The sequence below is a fragment of the Gopherus evgoodei genome, unplaced genomic scaffold (genome assembly GCF_007399415.2).
Source record: "Gopherus evgoodei ecotype Sinaloan lineage unplaced genomic scaffold, rGopEvg1_v1.p scaffold_42_arrow_ctg1, whole genome shotgun sequence".
NCBI lineage: Eukaryota > Metazoa > Chordata > Testudines > Testudinidae > Gopherus > Gopherus evgoodei.
In genome coordinates, this window is record NW_022060063.1 from 1,420,297 (window position 1) to 1,437,777 (window position 17,481).

A 17,481-nucleotide genomic window follows, 5' to 3' on the forward strand; every position below is an offset into this window, starting at 1 on the left:
GCGGCATGTCCATTAGTCATTTCATTGTCCCCAGGGTCCCACATCCTTCAAGGACTTGTGATGGGGAAGCCAACAGACACACAAGCTTTGCAGAGGAGTCTAAATCCAATTTTTCTTTACTGTACATAGCACAAAAATTACCCAGAGCTAGACAAATTAACAACACATCTGGATGCATTTCCCTGCCTCAGTTTCCTCACCATTGTGGAGCATTCTCTGGACTTCTCTAAGGAGCACAAATACCTCTTTCTGCACATGGCTTCTCCTCCAGAGCATGAAGTCTTCTCTTATTCCTGCAGCCAGCTTCCTTCTGCTTCTTGTCTCAAATGGCCAATGAGAGACCTTTTCTCTTATAACCCATACCCCCTTTGTCATGTGACCTCCCAATCAGCCTCATCTGGTGTGCCTTGGGCAGCAGCCATCTCCTTGTTCACAGGCGCTCCATTTGAACAGAAAATCATCAAAGTTTAACGACCCTCCTTTGTTAGCCCTGTGCCAGGACTTGAATTTCTCCACTCAGCTCCTGTGCATTTTAGCTCCATATGAAGACAAATGGCGCCACGGACACCCAACATTCAAAGTGGAGTCTGCAGCGTGGTACAGATACCCATAAAGTTTCCAAAATCAAACAGAATTCATAAGCTGTACACAGAGAGACAAGGTGGGTGAGGTAAATGATTTTATTGCACCAACTTCTGTGGGTGAGAGAGAAGCTTTCAAGCTGCACAGAGCTCTTCTTCAGGGCTGGGAATGTGCTCAGTGTGTCACAGCTAAACACAAGATGGAACAGATTGTTTAGTGAAAGTAAATACATATTTCAAGGGACTAGTCAAGGTGAAGTGACATAGGGGGAAGTCATGGGGGGGAAGGACAAGGGGGAGGCAGCTTGGGTGAGGGGGTTGTTAGTGGGTTACAGATTGTAGTAATAAGCCATAAATCCAGTGTCTCTCTTCAGTCCATGGTATTTAGTGTCCAGCAAAGTTATGAATTTAAGTTCCCAGGTTCATCTTTTGAAGGAGTTGTGGAGGTTTCCTTGGAAGATGAGGACTGAGAGGTCAGATATTTTGTGCAAAGTGCTCACCCCAAGGTGATGTGCTGTTTTTCTCTGTCATCATTTCCCTGTGTGAGTTTGTTCGAGAGCGCAGTGATTGTCTGGTTACACCCACATCATTATTACTGTGGCATTTAGTGCACTGGATGAGGTGCCCCACATGTTCTGATAGGGGGGAGGGGGATAGCTCAGGGGTTTGAGCATTGGCCTACTAAACCCAAGGTTGTGAGTTCAATCCCTGAGGGGGCCATTAAGGGAACTGGGGTAAAAATATGGGGATTGGTCCTGCTTGGAGCAGCGGGTTGGACTAGATGACCTCCTGAGGTCCCTTCCAACCCTAATAGTCTATGATTCTATGATATGCTGGGACCCCTGGATCTTGACATGTGTGTTGTGGGGGGTATTGATCATCATAGCAGTGAAGATATGTCCAAGGTTTTGCAACTGTTGTTCGGGCAAGGTCTGGTGCCACTTTGAATTGGTGGGTCCTGGTCTTGTGTGAAGGCCAGAAGAAGGCATTCAAGAAAGATTTCTATCAGGACATGTTCCCCATTAAGTATGGGCTGTAATTTTTTAATGATGCCCCATACGGGTTCTAGTGTGAGATGGGAGGTTGCAGCTAGGGGTGTGTTGATGGAGGGAGTTTTATTTCCATATGCTCTTTAGGGTATCTGGGTGGCCCATTCCAGGATGTGATCTACTTCTTTGATGGAGTGTCCTTGTTTGGGGAAAGCAGTTTTAAATACACCACAAAAAAAATGATATACCTGATACACAGCGATGATATTTTCATACTCCAGACAAGTTACCTAAACTCGCTCAAAGATTTCCACCACAATTTCAACCACCACCATCCATCCATTAAACTCTCTCTAGAAAACTCCCACACCAGTATCAACTTCCTGGATATCACGCTCTGCTTCAGCAATGGAACCCTACAGGCAACTATATACAAAAACCCCACAGATCACCACACTTTGTCTACACTACAAATTTCTTCAATATAACTTTGGAATAATCCACATCCCTGAACAACATAAGTTACAACGACCTAAGAGCCAGGGTAGACACTGCTATGTTGATGGGCGAGCTTCTCCTGCCAACAGAGCTACTGCCTCTTGTGGGAAGTGGAGTAATTAAGACAATAGAAGAGCTCTTTCCCATCTGCTTAGAGTCTGACTTGTGTCCATTTATCCTTTTACGTAGGGATTGTCCAGTTTGGCCGATGTACATAGTAGAGGGGCATTGCTGGCACATGATGGCATATATAACATTGGTGAATGTGCAAGTGAATGAACCGGTGAAGTTGTGGCTGATCTGGTTAGGTCCTGTGATGGTGTCGCTGGTGTAAATATGTGGGCAGAGTTAGCATCGAGGTTTGTTGCATGGATTGCTTCCTGAGTTAGAGTGACTATGGTGCGATGTGTGGTTGCTGGTGAGAATATGCTTAAGGTTGGTGGGTTGTCTGTGGGCGAGGACTGGCCTGCCTCCCAAGGCCTGTGAAAGAGAGGGATCGTTGTCCAGGATGGGTTGTAGATCCCTGATGATACATTAGAGAGGTTTTAGCTGAGGACTGTAGGTGATGGCCATGGAGTTCTGTTGGTTTCTTTCTTGGGCTTGTCTTGTAGCAGGAGGCTTCTGGGTACACATCTGGCTCTGTTGACTTGTTTCCTTATTTCCTCGCACGAGTATCGTAGTTTTGAGAATGCTTGGTGAAGATCTTGTAGGTGTTGATCTCTGTCTGAGGGGTTGGAGCAATTGCAGTTATACTTTAGTGCTTGGCTGTAGATGATATATTGTGTGGTGTGTCTGGGATGGAAGCTGGAGGCATGAAGGTAGGCATAGCGGTCGGTGGGTTTTCAGTATAGGGTGGTGTTAACCTGACTCACTTATTTGTATCGTGGTGTCTAGGAAGTGGACCTAGTTAGATATTAGGAATGGCAATATACAAAAACCTGTAGGAGAACGCTTCAACTTTCCTGGACACACTATAGCAGATTTAAAGGTAGCCATCCTGCAACTATGGCCCATATAGAGATCAAATCCCCAACCTTGGGGTTATCAGCACCATGCTCTAACCAGGTGAGCTATCCTATCACATCCTGTAGCAAAAAACTTCAGGACCAGACTCCAAAGAGAAGCTGCTGAACTTCAGTTCATTTGCAAATTTGACACTATCAGCTCAGGATTAAACAAAGACTGTGAATGGCTAGCCAACTACAAAAGCAGTTTCTCCTTCCGTGGTGTTCACACCTCAACTGCTAGAAGAGGACCTCATCCTCCCTGACTAAACTAACCTCATTATCTCTAGACTGATTCTTGCCTGCATATTTATACCTGCCTCTGGAAATTTCCACCACCAGCGTCTGGCAAAGTGGGTATTCACTCATGAAAGGTTATGCTCCAATACATCTGTTAGTCTATAAGGTGCCACAGGACTCTTTGTCGCTTTTTACAGATCCAGACTAACACGGCTACCCCTCTGAGACTTTCTTTCTGAAGGCAATCATAACATCATAGAAGGCGATCATAACATGTGGAGCACCTCATCCCGTGCACTAGATGACACAGTAACAATGATGTGGGTGTAACCAGACAATCACTGTGCTCTCCAGTGAACTCACACAGGAAAATGATAAAAGACAAGAACATCCTGTCACCTGTGGATGAACACTTTTCATAAAATGATCACTCTATATCTGACCTCTCAGTAGGGTTGCCACCCATCCGGCTTTTACCCAGACACTTTGCTTGTGGGCTTCTGTGTCCAGGTGCCATTTAGGGATGCCAGGTGTCCTGTTTTCAACCAGAAAGTCCAGTTGAAAAGGGGACTTGACAACCCTAAATGGCACCCCAACTAAAAGTCTAGTTACCGCAGGGCAGGGGTTAATCCATGCCAGGCCCTCATCAACCGTGACTGCCTCCTACCTGCATGCAGGCTCCTTGAGAGGATCCAGTGAGCCATGCGGGGAGGAAGGGAGAGGAGCGAACGAAGAGGGCAAGGCCTTGGGGGGAGAGGCAGGGACTCCAGTTACAGACAATTAGAAAGGTGGCAATGCTACCTCTCAGTCCTCATCCTGAAAAGAAACCTGCACAACCCTTTCAAAAGATGAGTTTGAAGACAAGTAGGAATTTAAACTCCTAACTTTGCTAGACACTAAAAATCATGGACTGACAAGAGACACTGGATTTATGGCTTATTACAACAATCTGTAACCCACTAACCATCCCCCTCAGCTGCCTTCCCTGTGTGGCTGGAAAGCTTCTCTCTCTTACCAACAGAAACTGGTCCAACAAAAGATGTTACCTCCCCTACCTTGTCTCTCTAATATCCTGGGACCAACACAGCTACAACACCACTGCATATCAGCTGTACGTAGATAGCTTCCCTAAATCATCCCACCTGCATTTGGTCCTGGCCTTCCTGGCCCCCTGTGGTCACCACTGAATATTGGACCTGGGATTCTAAAGCACTAGAAGCCCCATTTCAGCTAACAGGATAATGGCCCCTAGTTGGAAGTGATACTAGATTTTTATCCTCTTTAATGACTCAGCCACTAGGGGAGGGACTCAGAACACTGGGCTGGGGGACTGGTCTGCCGTGGCTCTGACCGGGGACCTGCCCCCTCCCTTCCATTCTGAAAAGCCCTATCAGGTCCCTGGAACAAGGGAGCCACTTAGGGCAGCACTGAAGGGCTCCATAGCCCATGTTAGGGGCTATGCTGGATAGAGGAGGCACAAGCCCCTGGCCCTATGTTTTGGCATCAGGGCCTACCAGGGGGGCAGTCTGGCTCAAGAGCTTTGTGCAGGGCAGCCCAGATCCCTTGGTACTCATGAGAACAGTGTCCAACCCACATAAAGTCATGTCCCAGTGACCGCTACACAGTCACGTCTCCGTGGCAGCCTCTGTCTGCACGGGAAGGAGGTGGCATGCTAAGGCAAGCTGAGTCGGGAACGTCCTGCAGCATGGAGATCCCAGGGGCAGGCCACGATGAGAATGTCCTGCAGGACGAAGACCCCTGGGGCAGGTCACGTCAGGCATGTCCTGCAGGGTGGAGATCCCTGGGGAAGGTTGCATTGGGAATGTCCCATAGGGCAAAGATCCCTGGGGAAGGTAGGGTGACGAGACAAAAAATTTGAAATATCGGGACAGGGGGTGGTGAGTAATAGCAGCCTATATAAGAAAAAGATCCAAAAATCAGGACTGTCCCTATAAAATCGGGACATCTGGTCACCCTAGGGGAAGGGCACATCAGGAACGTCCTGTAGGGCAAAGATCCCTGGGGCAGGCCATGTCAGGTATGTCCTGCAGTGTGGAGATCCCTGAGGCAGGCCACGTTGGGAACGTCCTGTAGGGCAAAGGTCCCTGGGGCAGGCCACGTCAGGCACATTCTACAGCATGGAGATCCCTGGGGAAGGCCATGTCAGGCACGTCCTTTAGGGCAAAGATCCCGGGGGCAGGCTACATCGGGCACATCCTCCAGCGTGGAGATCCCTGGGGAAGGCTGTGTTGGGAACGTCCTGTAGGGCAAAGATCCCTGGAGCCGGCCACGTCAGGCACGTCCTGCAGTGTGGAGATCCCTGGGGTAGGCTGCATTGGGAACATCCTGTGGGGGGTGGGGTTGCACCTTGGAGCAGGCCATGTTGAACCCCGTGCTCATGCTCCTTGGGCCTATTTTGTGCAGAGGAAGAATCAACAGGAGCTTGTGCTAAAAGCGAAGACAATGGAAGGCCAGGACTGTCCTCAGAGAAGCAGAGTGTGCATATACTCCCAAAGGACTCCTCAGGCAAGCAGGCTCCTGCAAGTGTCTAGGTAGGAACCCATGGGAAGCTGGGGCAGGAATCATAGAATCATAGATGATTAGGGTTGGACAAGACCTCAGGAGGTCATCTAGTCCAATCCCCTGCCCAAAGCAGGACCAATCCCAACTAAATCTAACCTGAACAGGCTGACCCGAGCAGACCTCAGCTGAATAGTCCATGGTGCTGCCATATGACAGAGCAGGGAGAGAGTGGGTGTGTTTGAAGATAGACTGATCAACAAACTGATGAGAATTCCCAGAGGACCCAGATACTGGGGCTGGCAGCACAGGCAGAGGGGAGAGAAGTTAAAAGCTGCCTGGTCTGGCTTGGCTCTGCGGTCACTGGGTGGGGACAGGAAACACACAAGGATCTGGAGGGTGTGACCAGCCAGATGCCAGGAGCAGAGTTGCTCAGGGTGGAACATGGGGTAGTGAGGAGGAAAGGGCTGATATTTGGAAAGGGACCGAGCATGAGGAACAGCTTCATGAGCATGGGAATCCCGTGGGCTGTGAGTTTGTTTGCCCAGGGGCGTGGTAATGGGTGTGGGGCTCGACTGACCCCTCTGGGCTTGGCTCACAGCTCTCCCGTTAGCAGATGCCGATGTTTTTCCGTGGACACAGAAGCTTTAGACTGACTGTCCCGAGTGGCCCGTTCATAATGCACGTGGTCACCAGGGGATGCCACTGCACTGCCCTACGAGAGTGCCCTGAGAGCCACTTTTTAAATCCACAAGATTCTTTTTTGGCTCATCTCAGCTGCCCCCGAACTCCGGCTCCATGTGGCACCTATGGGATAAAATGGAGACAGGTGCCCACTCCACACATGCCACCACCACAGTTATTGCTACTGGTCCCCTCCTGGGCAGCCCCAGCAGCCAGGCCAAGGAGCAGATGAGCCCTGGAGTCTGAACCTCAACTCAGGCTGGGTCTTGGGGCTCTCCCTCTGAGCTCTAAGGGTAGACATTATTTGACTCGGGCTGGACACCTCCCTACCACCTATGGCAGCCTTAACTCTGCCCCTAGTGATGCCACCCTGCCCTCACCCCTTCTGTTCTCAGCTCTGCACTGAATCACCCTACTAGCACAGCCAGTGACTGTCCCAACCCTCCCCAATCCCTAGTGCTGAGGGACCATTGTCTGGGGAACAGGTGTGTGCACACTAAGGAAATGGGCAGAGTTGAGGTTACAGGGTATGGCCTGTGGTGTTCAGTAGCCATGGCAATGGGAGGGCATGTGCCTGTAAGGGGAGGAGCAGCAGGGTGAACTGGGAGGCAGCTTGGCTTTTGATTGCCTTACTTTTGTGGGTTCATAGTGTGGGTCCCAACCCCAATGTTTGTTGTGTTAATACCCTCCTGTAGGTGGCGCTCTGTTCCAGGTGTGAGTGGTGTTTCGAGGACAGAGGCAGGGCGACGCGGCGGGGAGGAAGGAAGAAGGAAGATCACTGGGGTGGAATGGGGGATTTAATGAGTGTTTTCTAAGATTACAATGGCTGTTTGGATGTTTGTGATTTTTTTTTACTGCTGTAGAGAAGACACCCTGGAGTGGGAAGGTAAAGGCTGAAATCTGGCCCCACCAGCCCTTCCTGGCTCATGGTGGATGGGGCAGCGCAGCACAAATGGGGCATTTCACAGTAAACACAATGATCCTGGGCAGGATTGACAGTGCTGGGCGTGGACATGTAATTCCAGGCAGAGTCCAGAGAGGGTGAGATCCCCCCTCGCACAACCCAGCCCAGCCTCAGACCTCACACCCTGCATGAGACCAGAGCGGGAGTGTAGGAATGGCTGGGTCTTGTGCCAGGCCACCCCTGAACTCCCCTCACCCAACTGACACGTGGTGAAGCTACAACCTGCCCTGTTCACACTGAGGGTTTGAAGCATGTTGTCAGTCATGGTTTAAACACACCTTTGTGCTAGTGTGGACAAGCCCAAGGAGCACAGCACCTAGGGGGACACCTCTTTCTCCCCAGCTACATGGGAATCTCCTGCAGCAGAACCCCAGTGCTTCCCCCTCGCCCTGGGTCTGACCAGGGTCTTTAACCCTACAAGACTCTTGCCGTCCTCAGCCAGGTCCCAGGACAAATGGGCCAAGCTGGGCCCAGGATCTGCTGATCCCAGGGCAAGCCTGGGATGTGAGCATGCATTGTGCCCCAAGCCTGGCGGCGCTGCATGCCCGGCTGCCCTTGCCCCTGTCCAGCGGTGCAGGAGGCTGAGCCCTGCCCGGTGTGTCTGTCATCGCCTGCACTCAGCCCTCTACAAGCCCCCCTCGTCACCACAGCTTTGGCTGTCCGGAGCACCAAACCTCTCGTGTCAATCAATAAACTGATCTCATGTCAGCGCCTGCTGCTCATTGCACCTCTGTGCTGGGGATGGAGTGCGGGAGGGAACAATAGGCTGTGCCAGACAGGATCAGCCCAGTCTTCCAGCACCAGAGGCTGCAAAGGAAGGGGTAAGAATCTTGCTATAGCAGATGGATGATAATCACCCACCCCCACCCCTGTGAAGGTCTAATCCTGCTCTTTAATGGTCAGTGATCAGCTTCATTCCTGAAGCAGGCGATTTAATAACCCTTCCCGAAGGTTTGGTCTCATTGTTTATTCCTAGTAAGTCTGGCTGTTCTTATGATCGACATAAATAGATCCAATGTCCAATCCCTCTAGATTCACAGATTCTGAGGCCAGCAGGGACCATTGTCTCTTGATCTCGGTGACATCCTGTTGCAGGGAGTTCCACAGGCCAAGCGCTCACTGGGTAGTAAAGTATTTCCTTTGATCAGTTTTGAAATTCCTGCCTTTAATTTGTGGGAAGGAAAGTGAAGAAAATAAAACCCAGGGAAGCAAAGTCAGGATCAGAGCTGCAAGAACCACTCCAAGCCACTGTGATCCTGGCAACTGCTCCTTCCCTGCAAACACAGGGGCAAGTGTTCAGTCTTAGTGACTCTCTAGCTCCTCAGCAGATAGATTCCTATTGGAGGTGGGGTGTAGGAGATCTGATGGCCGACCGGGGCCCTCTCCGGTGCAGCGGCTCTGGCTGGGAGGCCTGAAGCCCCATGGGGAGCCCCCAGCTCAGAGCAGCGTCTCATGCCTGCCACCCCTGCACACACCCCAGCTCACTGGCTGGGGGACATTGGGGCCGGCCAGCCTGAGACGGGCTCAGACAGCGAGTGATGGAGACGCACCAGGCACTTTAGGGGATGAGGCATGGGCCAGTGCAGGGGCAACTGCCTAGTCCATTGGCTGAGAGGGACAGTGCAGGGAGCTCATTTGGGTGAGAGGGACAGTCCAGGTAACACACTGGCTGAGAAGAGACAGCAAGGGTAGGTCATTGGTTAAGAAGGGACAGTGAAGGTAACCCATTGGCTGAGAAGAGCCAGCAAGGGTATCTCATTGGTTAAGATGGGATAGTGCAGGGAGTTTGTTGGCTGAGGACTTGTGTGCCTCATATCTCAAAGTTCTTTTCATGTCCGTATAAAGGGCAGTCAGCTCCCATGCCCTGGGCTGCTGGAGCCAGACCCCTGGGTTGGGGGTGATGGCGGGAGGCAGCCCTGGGTGAGGGCAGAGCTGGGCCATGGCTCCGAATTTCAAAATTGCTCAGCCCCCAGCAGCCTCCACTGGGAATAACAGGAGGGAGAGCCTCCATTGTTCTCACTGGAGGGGGGAGCCTCCATTGTTCTCAGTGTGGAGAGAGAGCCTCCATTGTTCTCACTGGAGGTGGGAGCCTCCATTGTTCTCAGTGTGGAGAGAGAGCCTCCATTGTTCTCACTTGGGGTGGGGGTCTCCACTGTTCTCACTGGGGTGGGGGGGCCTCCATCTCCTGCTGGCGCTGGGGCAAGGGGGTTTGTTGCTGTGGTTCTGGGGTTCTCCTGCTGCCCCCTCCTCAGCGCTGACCAAGCACAGAAATGCCTCCAGCTCTCAGGTCCCCTACTCTCGGCCCTGCTCTCACAGCTCAAGGGCATCAATATCCTGGGGTCAATGATGGCAGGCCCTCTCCTGTGTCTCCATCGCAGCCAGGAGGCCTTTGGTGCAGCCAGCCCTGAGCTTGGTCCCAGGCTCAGCCCTGCTGCCAAGGGATTAGGAGAGGAGCAACAGAGGCACCTGCTGGCTGGAGAGGGGAGGCCGGGCCTGGGCAACAATGACACTAGGAAATGGCCAGTTGATCAAGGCGTAGCCCTGTGATTAATGCCCTATGCTCTCAGTAGTAAAGATGTGTGTCTTGCCCCACCGCACCCCGCTGCCCTCACCACAAGACCCCATTCCCCTCCCTAGGCTGGGCATAAAGCCAAGGAGGCCTGACTCCCAGCGCCTAAGACCAGCCATACTGGGTCCAGCCAACGGTCCAGCTAGCCCAGTCGCCTGTCTTCCAGCAGTGGCCAGTGCCAAGTGCTTCAGAGGGAATGAATGGAACAGGGCAATTTCGAATTAGCCATCCCATCGTCCAGTCCCAACTTCTGGCAGTCAGAGGTTTAGGGACAACCAGAGCATGAGGCGGCGTCCCTGTCTATTTGGGCTAATAACCATTGATGCCCCATGAACGTAACTATTTTTTGAACCCAGTTGTACGTTTGACCTTCACAACATTCCCCTTGCAATGAGTTCCACAGGTTGACCGTGTGCTGTGTGAAGAAGGACTTCCTTATATTAGTTTTAACCCTGCTGCCTGCAAATTTCATTGACTGACCCCTGGGTCTTGTGTTATGTGTTATGTGTTTCCTATTCACATTCTCCACACCAGTCAGGATTTTAGAGACGTCTATCATCTTCATATCCACCCTTACTCAGCTCTTTTCTAAGTGGAACAGGCCCAGTCTTTTTAATCTCTTCTTATACAAAAGCTGTTCCATATGCTTCATCAGTTTTGCTGCTCCTTGCTCTAAGCTAGCTTTTCTAGCTGGGGCAACCACAACTGCACACAGTAGGCAAGTATCCTTGTACCATGGATTCCTAGCGCGGCAGTATAAGAGTTGCTGTTTTATTATCTATCCCTTTCCTAGTGGTTTCTAACAGTCTGTTCGCTTTTTTGACGCCACTGCACATTGGGTGGATGTTTTCAGTGAACTATCCACAGGATCTCTTCCTAGAGTGGGACCAGCTCATTTAGACCCATCATGTTCTATGGACAGTTGGGATTATGTTTTCCAGTGTGCAGTACTTTGTACTTAGCAACAGTGAATGTCAGCTGCACTTCTGTTGCCAGTCACCCAGTTCTGTGAGCTCCCTTTGTAACTCTTCACAGCCAGCTTTGGCCTGAACTGTCAAGTCATTTTTTATTGTCTGAAAATTTTGCAACCTCATCCCCACCCCCCACCCCCCAACCCCTTTCCCAGGTCATTTATGTTGAATAGCACAGGTCCCTGTATAGCTCCTTGGGGATCCTGCTATTTAGCTCTCTCCATTGTGATAAAGACCATTTTTTCCTATTCTTTGTTTCCTATCTTTTAACCAATTACTGGTCCTTTACCTCTTTTCCCAAGACAGTTTACGTTATTTAAGAGTCTTTGGTGTGGGACCTTAGCAAAGACTTTCTGAAAGTCTAAGTACACTGTATTGACTGGATCACCTTTGGCCACATACCTCCCCTAAGAGAATTCTAGTAGATGGGGGTGGGATGATCTCCCTTTATAAAAGCCACGTTGACTCTTCCCCAACATGTGTTCATCTAGGTGTTTGATAATCCTGTTCTTTTAAAAAAATCAGCATGACACTAGCTACCATCCAGTCATCTGGTGCAGTTCTGTAATTTCACATTTGAGTTCCTTCGAATACCAGCTGGTCCTGGTGATTTATTACTGCTTCATTTATCTATTTGTTCCAAAACCTCCTCTATTGACATCTCAATCTGGAACAGTTCCTCCAATTTGTCACCTACAAAATAATGGCTATGGGGTCGGAATCTCCCTCACATCTCCAGTGACGACCGATGCACAGAATTCATTTCGCTTCTCTGCAGCAGCCTTGTCTGCTTTGTGTGCTCCTTCTGCACCTTGATCATCCAGTGGCCCCACTGATTTTTGGGGGGCAGGCTTCCTGCTTCTGATATACTTACAAAAAAAATCCTGCTCTAACAATTATATCTCCCTCCCTTTCCCAAGCAAGGGTTTCAATTAGACATGAGCTTTTTCCTTAAAAAAAAAATCCCTTTTTCTCTCTCCTTTCTTGCCATGTGAAGTCTTTTTCTCTCAATTGGTCTCTTTCCTTTTGGGGGCCTTTTAAAAATTATTTCCAAAGCCAGGGGAAAAAACAACAACAGAAACCATTTTTAATTCTCTTTTGTTTTTTATTTGTCCTTCACGTAGTTCTTTTGCTTAGTTCCTTAGTTTCATTTTTACATGCGCACAGTTTGGGTTCAGCATCGGAATGTGGAGCTGTTCGGATAATAACCAGTTTTGAGAAACAAAGAGTAACTGCATGGTAGAAAATTATGCCCGAAGTACAAACACATACAGAGAATACCCATGGCGGAGGTGAGCTCGGGTGTATTTACAGGACAGGGCAGGAGAGGTTAGCAGCTCATGGCCATTGGGGCAGGCTGCACTCTTGTATGACCACTAAGCAGCGACCAGGTTAAAGGTCCTCCCAGCTGAAAGAGCCCCCCACCACCAGGAAGCCAGTTTGATGTCAGTCCCAGGTACGCTCATGATGGGGAGCTGCTGATTCTGGGCCTGATTCTGTCTCACCTAGCACCTGATCCTGAGAGGTGCTGAGCCCTGCTGCCTCCCATTGGCCTCAGAGACAGTGCTGGTTCTCAGTGCTCTCTGGGTCAGGCCCTCAGGAAGGTTTTACTTAGGTGATTTTCCATGGTGTGGACAAGAATAGGATGTGGCCCGGGGTTAATGCTTGGGTGCTCTAAGAACAGGCCATTGGCTCTGACTGGGGTGGGGGCTTTGTCTCCCTTTGCTCTTCCTCTCCGGCACCTTTGCCCTCCCACCTCCCTGCAGATCAGACTCAGCCCCCAAACAAGCCCTCACTCTGCAAGGTGGGGCAACATCACTAGCCCCATTGTACAGAGGAGGGGTCTCAGCACGGGCCATGGGGTGACTCTCCCAAAGCCACACAACAAGTCAGCAGCAAAGGTAGATCCACTCAGCCCCCTGTTCTAATCACCAGCCACATTCACTCCCAGAGCCTGGACTAGAACCAATGTCCTGAGTCCCACTCTCCCATTCCAACCACTAGATGTCCTGACTCCCAGGCCCAGTGCTCTAACCCCCGGCTACAGGTACCACGCCTCTCCCAGAGAAAGGGGTTGCACCCAGGGGCCCTGACTCCCAGTCCCAGTGCTCTAACGCCCGGCTACAGGTATCACAATTCTCCCAGACAAAGGGATGGCACCCAGGGGCCCTGACTCCCAGGCCCAGTGCTCTAACCCCCGGCTCCAGATATCATGCCTCTCCCAGACAAGGGGGTGGCACCCAGGGGCCCTGACTCCCAGCCCCAGTGCTCTAACCCCCTGCTCTAGGTACCATGCCTCTCCCAGATAAAGGGGTGGCACCCAGGGGTCCTGACTCCCAGGCCCAGTGCGCTACCCCCGGCTCCAGGTACCACGCCTCTCCCAGACAAGGGGGTGGCACCCAAGGGTCCTGACTCCCAGTCCCAGTGCTCTAACCCCCAGCTCCAGGTACCACACCTCTCCCAGACAAGGGGGTGGCACCCAGGGGGCCTGACTCCCAGTCCCAGTGCTCTAACCCCCAGCTCCAGGTACCACGCCTCTCCCAGACAAGGGCATGGCACCCAAGGGTCCTGACTCCCAGTCCCAGTGCTCTAACCCCCGGCTACAGGTATCACAATTCTCCCAGACAAAGGGGTGGCACCCAGGGGCCCTGACTCCCAGGCCCAGTGCTCTAACCCCCGGCTACAGGTATCACAATTCTCCCAGACAAAGGGGTGGCACCCAAGGGTCCTGACTCCCAGTCCCAGTGCTCTAACCCCTGGCTCCAGGTATCACGCCTCTCCCAGACAAGGGGGTGGCACCCAGGGGGCCTGACTCCCAGTCCCAGTGCTCTAACCCCCGGCTCCAGGTACCACGCCTCTACCAGACAAGGGGGTGGCACCCAGGGGTCCTGACTCCCAGGCCCAGTGCTCTAACCCCGGCTACAGGTATCACAATTCTCCCAGACAAAGGGGTGGCACCCAGGGGCCCTGACTCCCAGGCCCAGTGCTCTAACCCCCGGCTACAGGTATCACAATTCTCCCAGACAAAGGGGTGGCACCCAAGGGTCCTGACTCCCAGTCCCAGTGCTCTAACCCCTGGCTCCAGGTATCACGCCTCTCCCAGACAAGGGGGTGGCACCCAGGGGGCCTGACTCCCAGTCCCAGTGCTCTAACCCCCGGCTCCAGGTACCACGCCTCTCCCAGACAAGGGTGTGGCACCCAGGGGGCCTGACTCCCAGTCCCAGTGCTCTAACCCCCGGCTCCAGGTATCACGCCTCTCCCAGACAAGGGGGTGGCACCCAAGGGTCCTGACTCCCAGTCCCAGTGCTCTAACCCCCGGCTCCAGGTATCACGCCTCTCCCAGACAAGGGGGTGGCACCCAGGGGCCCTGACTCCCAGCCCCAGTGCTCTAACCCCCAGCTCCAGGTACCAAGCTTCTCCCAGACAAGGCGGTGGCACCCAGGGGCCCTGACTCCCAGCCCCAGTGCTCTAACCCCCAGCTCTAGGTACCACGCCCCTCCTATAGCTGGGCTAGATCCCAGTGGTTCTACGGCTTGAAGCACCAGGAGCAAATGTGGTTCATCGGTCAAAGCTTCCGTTCTAAGGGTAGGGCCGAGGCTCCCTCTGGGGTGAGTGGGATTCTGCAGGTGCCACTGAGCCTGGTGCAGGAGCAGAGGGGTGGGAGCACCCCATACCCAGCTCTCTGAACTTTGGAGACATGTCGTGAGCTGCCCTCTCCTGAATACATGCATGTCCGGGTCAGCGTGCAGCAGCCAGCTTCCCGCAGGGACCAGGGACATCAGTGTCTCCTGCCAGGCCAGACAGCCCCGAGCAAGACAGGCCAGCCCAATGGAGAGGGAGGGCTCCAAGGCTGGGCTGAGGCCCAGGGTGCCGAGGACACCTGGCACATGGGCTGGCCAGGACTGAAGCCCCGACAACCAGGGCCCCTAGCTCAACAGGTGAATAATCCAGGGGACGTCAGACATCCATCTCAGCTGAGCCAAAGGAAAATCTGATCCAGGGACCCAGTGCCCAGCCCTTATAGCAGGTATAGCCCTCCCCAAAGCATCCAGCCTTACAGGTATACCTGCCAGCCCTCCCCCAAGCATCCAGCCCTTATAGCAGGTATACCTGCCAGCCCTCCCTCAAGCACCCAGCCCTTATAGCAGGTGTACCCGCCCCAGCCCTCTCCCAAGCACCCAGCCCTTATAGCAGGTGTACCCGCCAGCCCTCCCTCGAGCACCCAGCCCTTATAGCAGGTGTACCTGCCAGCCCTCTCCCAAGCACCCAGCCCTTATAGCAGGTATACCTGCCAGCCCTCCCTCGAGCACCCAGCCCTTATAGCAGGTATACCCCCCAGCCCTCCCCCGAGCACCCAGCCCTTATAGCAGGTGTACCTGCCAGCCCTCCCCCAAGCACCCAGCCCTTATAGCAGGTATACCTGCCAGCCCTCCCTCGAGCACCCAGCCCTTATAGCAGGTATACCTGCCAGCCCTCCCCCGAGCACCCTGCCCTTCTAGCAGATATACCCGCCAGCCCTCCCCCAAGCACCCAGCCCTTATAGCAGGTATACCTGCCAGCCCTCCCTCGAGCACCCAGACCTTATAGCAGGTATACCACCCAGCCCTTATAGCAGGTATACGCACCCGCCCTCCCCTGAGTACCCTGCCCTTCTAGCAGGTGTACCCAACAGCCCTCCCCCGAGCACCGAGCCCTTATAGCAGGTATACCTGCCAGCCACCCCGCCCTCCCCTGAGCTCCTAGCTGTTGTAGCAGGTATAACTGTCTGTCCCCTCTCCCCGCACATACACACAGAGCATGCAGCTCAGCTGGTGCACCTCCCTGTCCTGCCAGAGCGCCCAGCCTGTATAGCAAACGCACCCCCCCCCCCCGAAGCAGAAGCTCCCAGCTCCTACAGCGGTGCACCTTCCCCTCCCTCCCAAGTGTCCAGCTCCTCAGGTACCTTCGAGAGCACCTGGCTCCCAACCCCTCCCCGAGAGTGCAGCTCCTGGCCCCTATAGCAAGTATACCTCCCAGCCACCCCCCCAGGGTGCCTGGCCCCTATAGCAAATGTACTTCAGCCTCACCCCCCAAGTCTGTGGCTCCCTGCTCTTCAAAGCATGCGGCTCCCAGAGTCTAGAGTGAATACAGGCCCAGTCCCCCCTACCCCCTGCAGCATGGACTCTGGCCCCTCAGCATGCAGCTTCCAGCACCCCCGCCCCCAGCACAGGGCAGCCAGCCCCTATAGGGAGTGCACCTGTCAGCCCCCTGAGCATGCCGCCTCCCAGCATGCACTGCAGGACAGGCTGCCACTTTAGCGGAAGGGTTTCTTGGATCTGACGCCCGGGAAGCACCAGGTGTGGAGCCCAGCAACCCACTCACACACCCTTTCCCCTCCCCCATCTACACATCTCAAAACACTTGACCACCAGCAGTGACTTTAGCCTGACAACTCCCCTGGGGAGGTGTCATTAACCCCTTAGACAGCAGGGGAAACTGAGGCACAGAGTAACTTGGCCCCGGTCACCCTCCAAGTAGCGGAGCTGGAAATAGAACCCAAGAGTCCTGATTTCCCCGCCCGCAGCTGCTCTAATCCACAAGAACCCACTCCCCTCCCAGAGCTGCAAATAGAACCCAGGAGTCCTGACTCCCAGCCTGTACTACTACACGTACGCTAAATGTGTATTTATCTCCCCCCAGCTCGCCCTGGAGCCAGGAGAAGAACCCTGGTGTCCTAGCTCACATCCATTGGCTACGCACGGACAGTGATCCTCCCTATTGCTGGGATTGCATAGCTCTGACAGAGGTCACCGGAGGTCAGGCCGAGGTAGCTGACGGGAGCAGGCTCACCCGGAGCGCTGGTCTTTCCTCATCTAGACAAACCTTCCGGTTTTTCCTGACCCAGGAACCCTTGGGAAGTCCAGCATTGGACAGCTCCTGAACAAACCCACCGCAGAGCCGGCTGGAAGAATCCCTGTGGCCCTGGGAATCAGGGGGGACTTAATATTTACTATTAGATCTGGAGCGGGCTGGATAGCGACAGGCTTCATGCATGTGTCCCCACCAGCGCTCCACTGATACCCCTCATTTCTGACCCCAGTCACTGCCCTACCGGTGCCCCTCAATCCCAACCTGCAGCCCCCTCGTATCTCAGCCCTGGTCTCCCCAGGCACTGCTCTACCGGTGCCCCTCAATCCCAACCTGCAGCCCCCTCGTATCTCAGCCCTGGGCTCCCCAGGCACTGTGCTACCGGTGCCCCTCAATCCCAACCTGCAGCCCCCTGGTATCTCAGCCCTGGGCTTCCCAGTCACTGCTCTACCGGTGCCCCTCAATCCCAACCTGCAGCCCCCTGGTATCTCAGCCCTGGGCTCCCCAGTCACTGCTCTACCGGTGCCTCTCAATCCCAACCTGCAGCCCCCTGGTATCTCAGTCCTGGGCTCCCCAGTCACTGCTCTACCGGTGCCTCTCAATCCCAACCTGCA

The 17,481-nt window shown here is 53.5% G+C and overlaps 1 protein-coding gene across 3 annotated transcripts in view; it reads left to right on the plus strand.

Moving 5' to 3' along the window:
• The window catches only part of PPP1R1A (protein phosphatase 1 regulatory inhibitor subunit 1A), a 63,321-nt gene extending 55,133 nt beyond the window's left edge, over positions 1 to 8,188 (plus strand). Inside the window, exons 6-7 of one of the 3 annotated variants that reach the window (XM_030546216.1) lie at positions 5,737 to 5,864; positions 7,212 to 8,188. In XM_030546216.1, coding sequence (XP_030402076.1) covers positions 5,737 to 5,864 — 128 coding nt within the window. In that variant the 3' untranslated portion in view covers positions 7,212 to 8,188. The remainder of the gene's footprint in view (positions 1 to 5,736; positions 5,865 to 7,211) is intronic. The other 2 variants (XM_030546217.1, XM_030546218.1) reach the window with 2 other exon arrangements.
• The last annotated feature ends 9,293 nt before the right edge of the window (positions 8,189 to 17,481 follow it).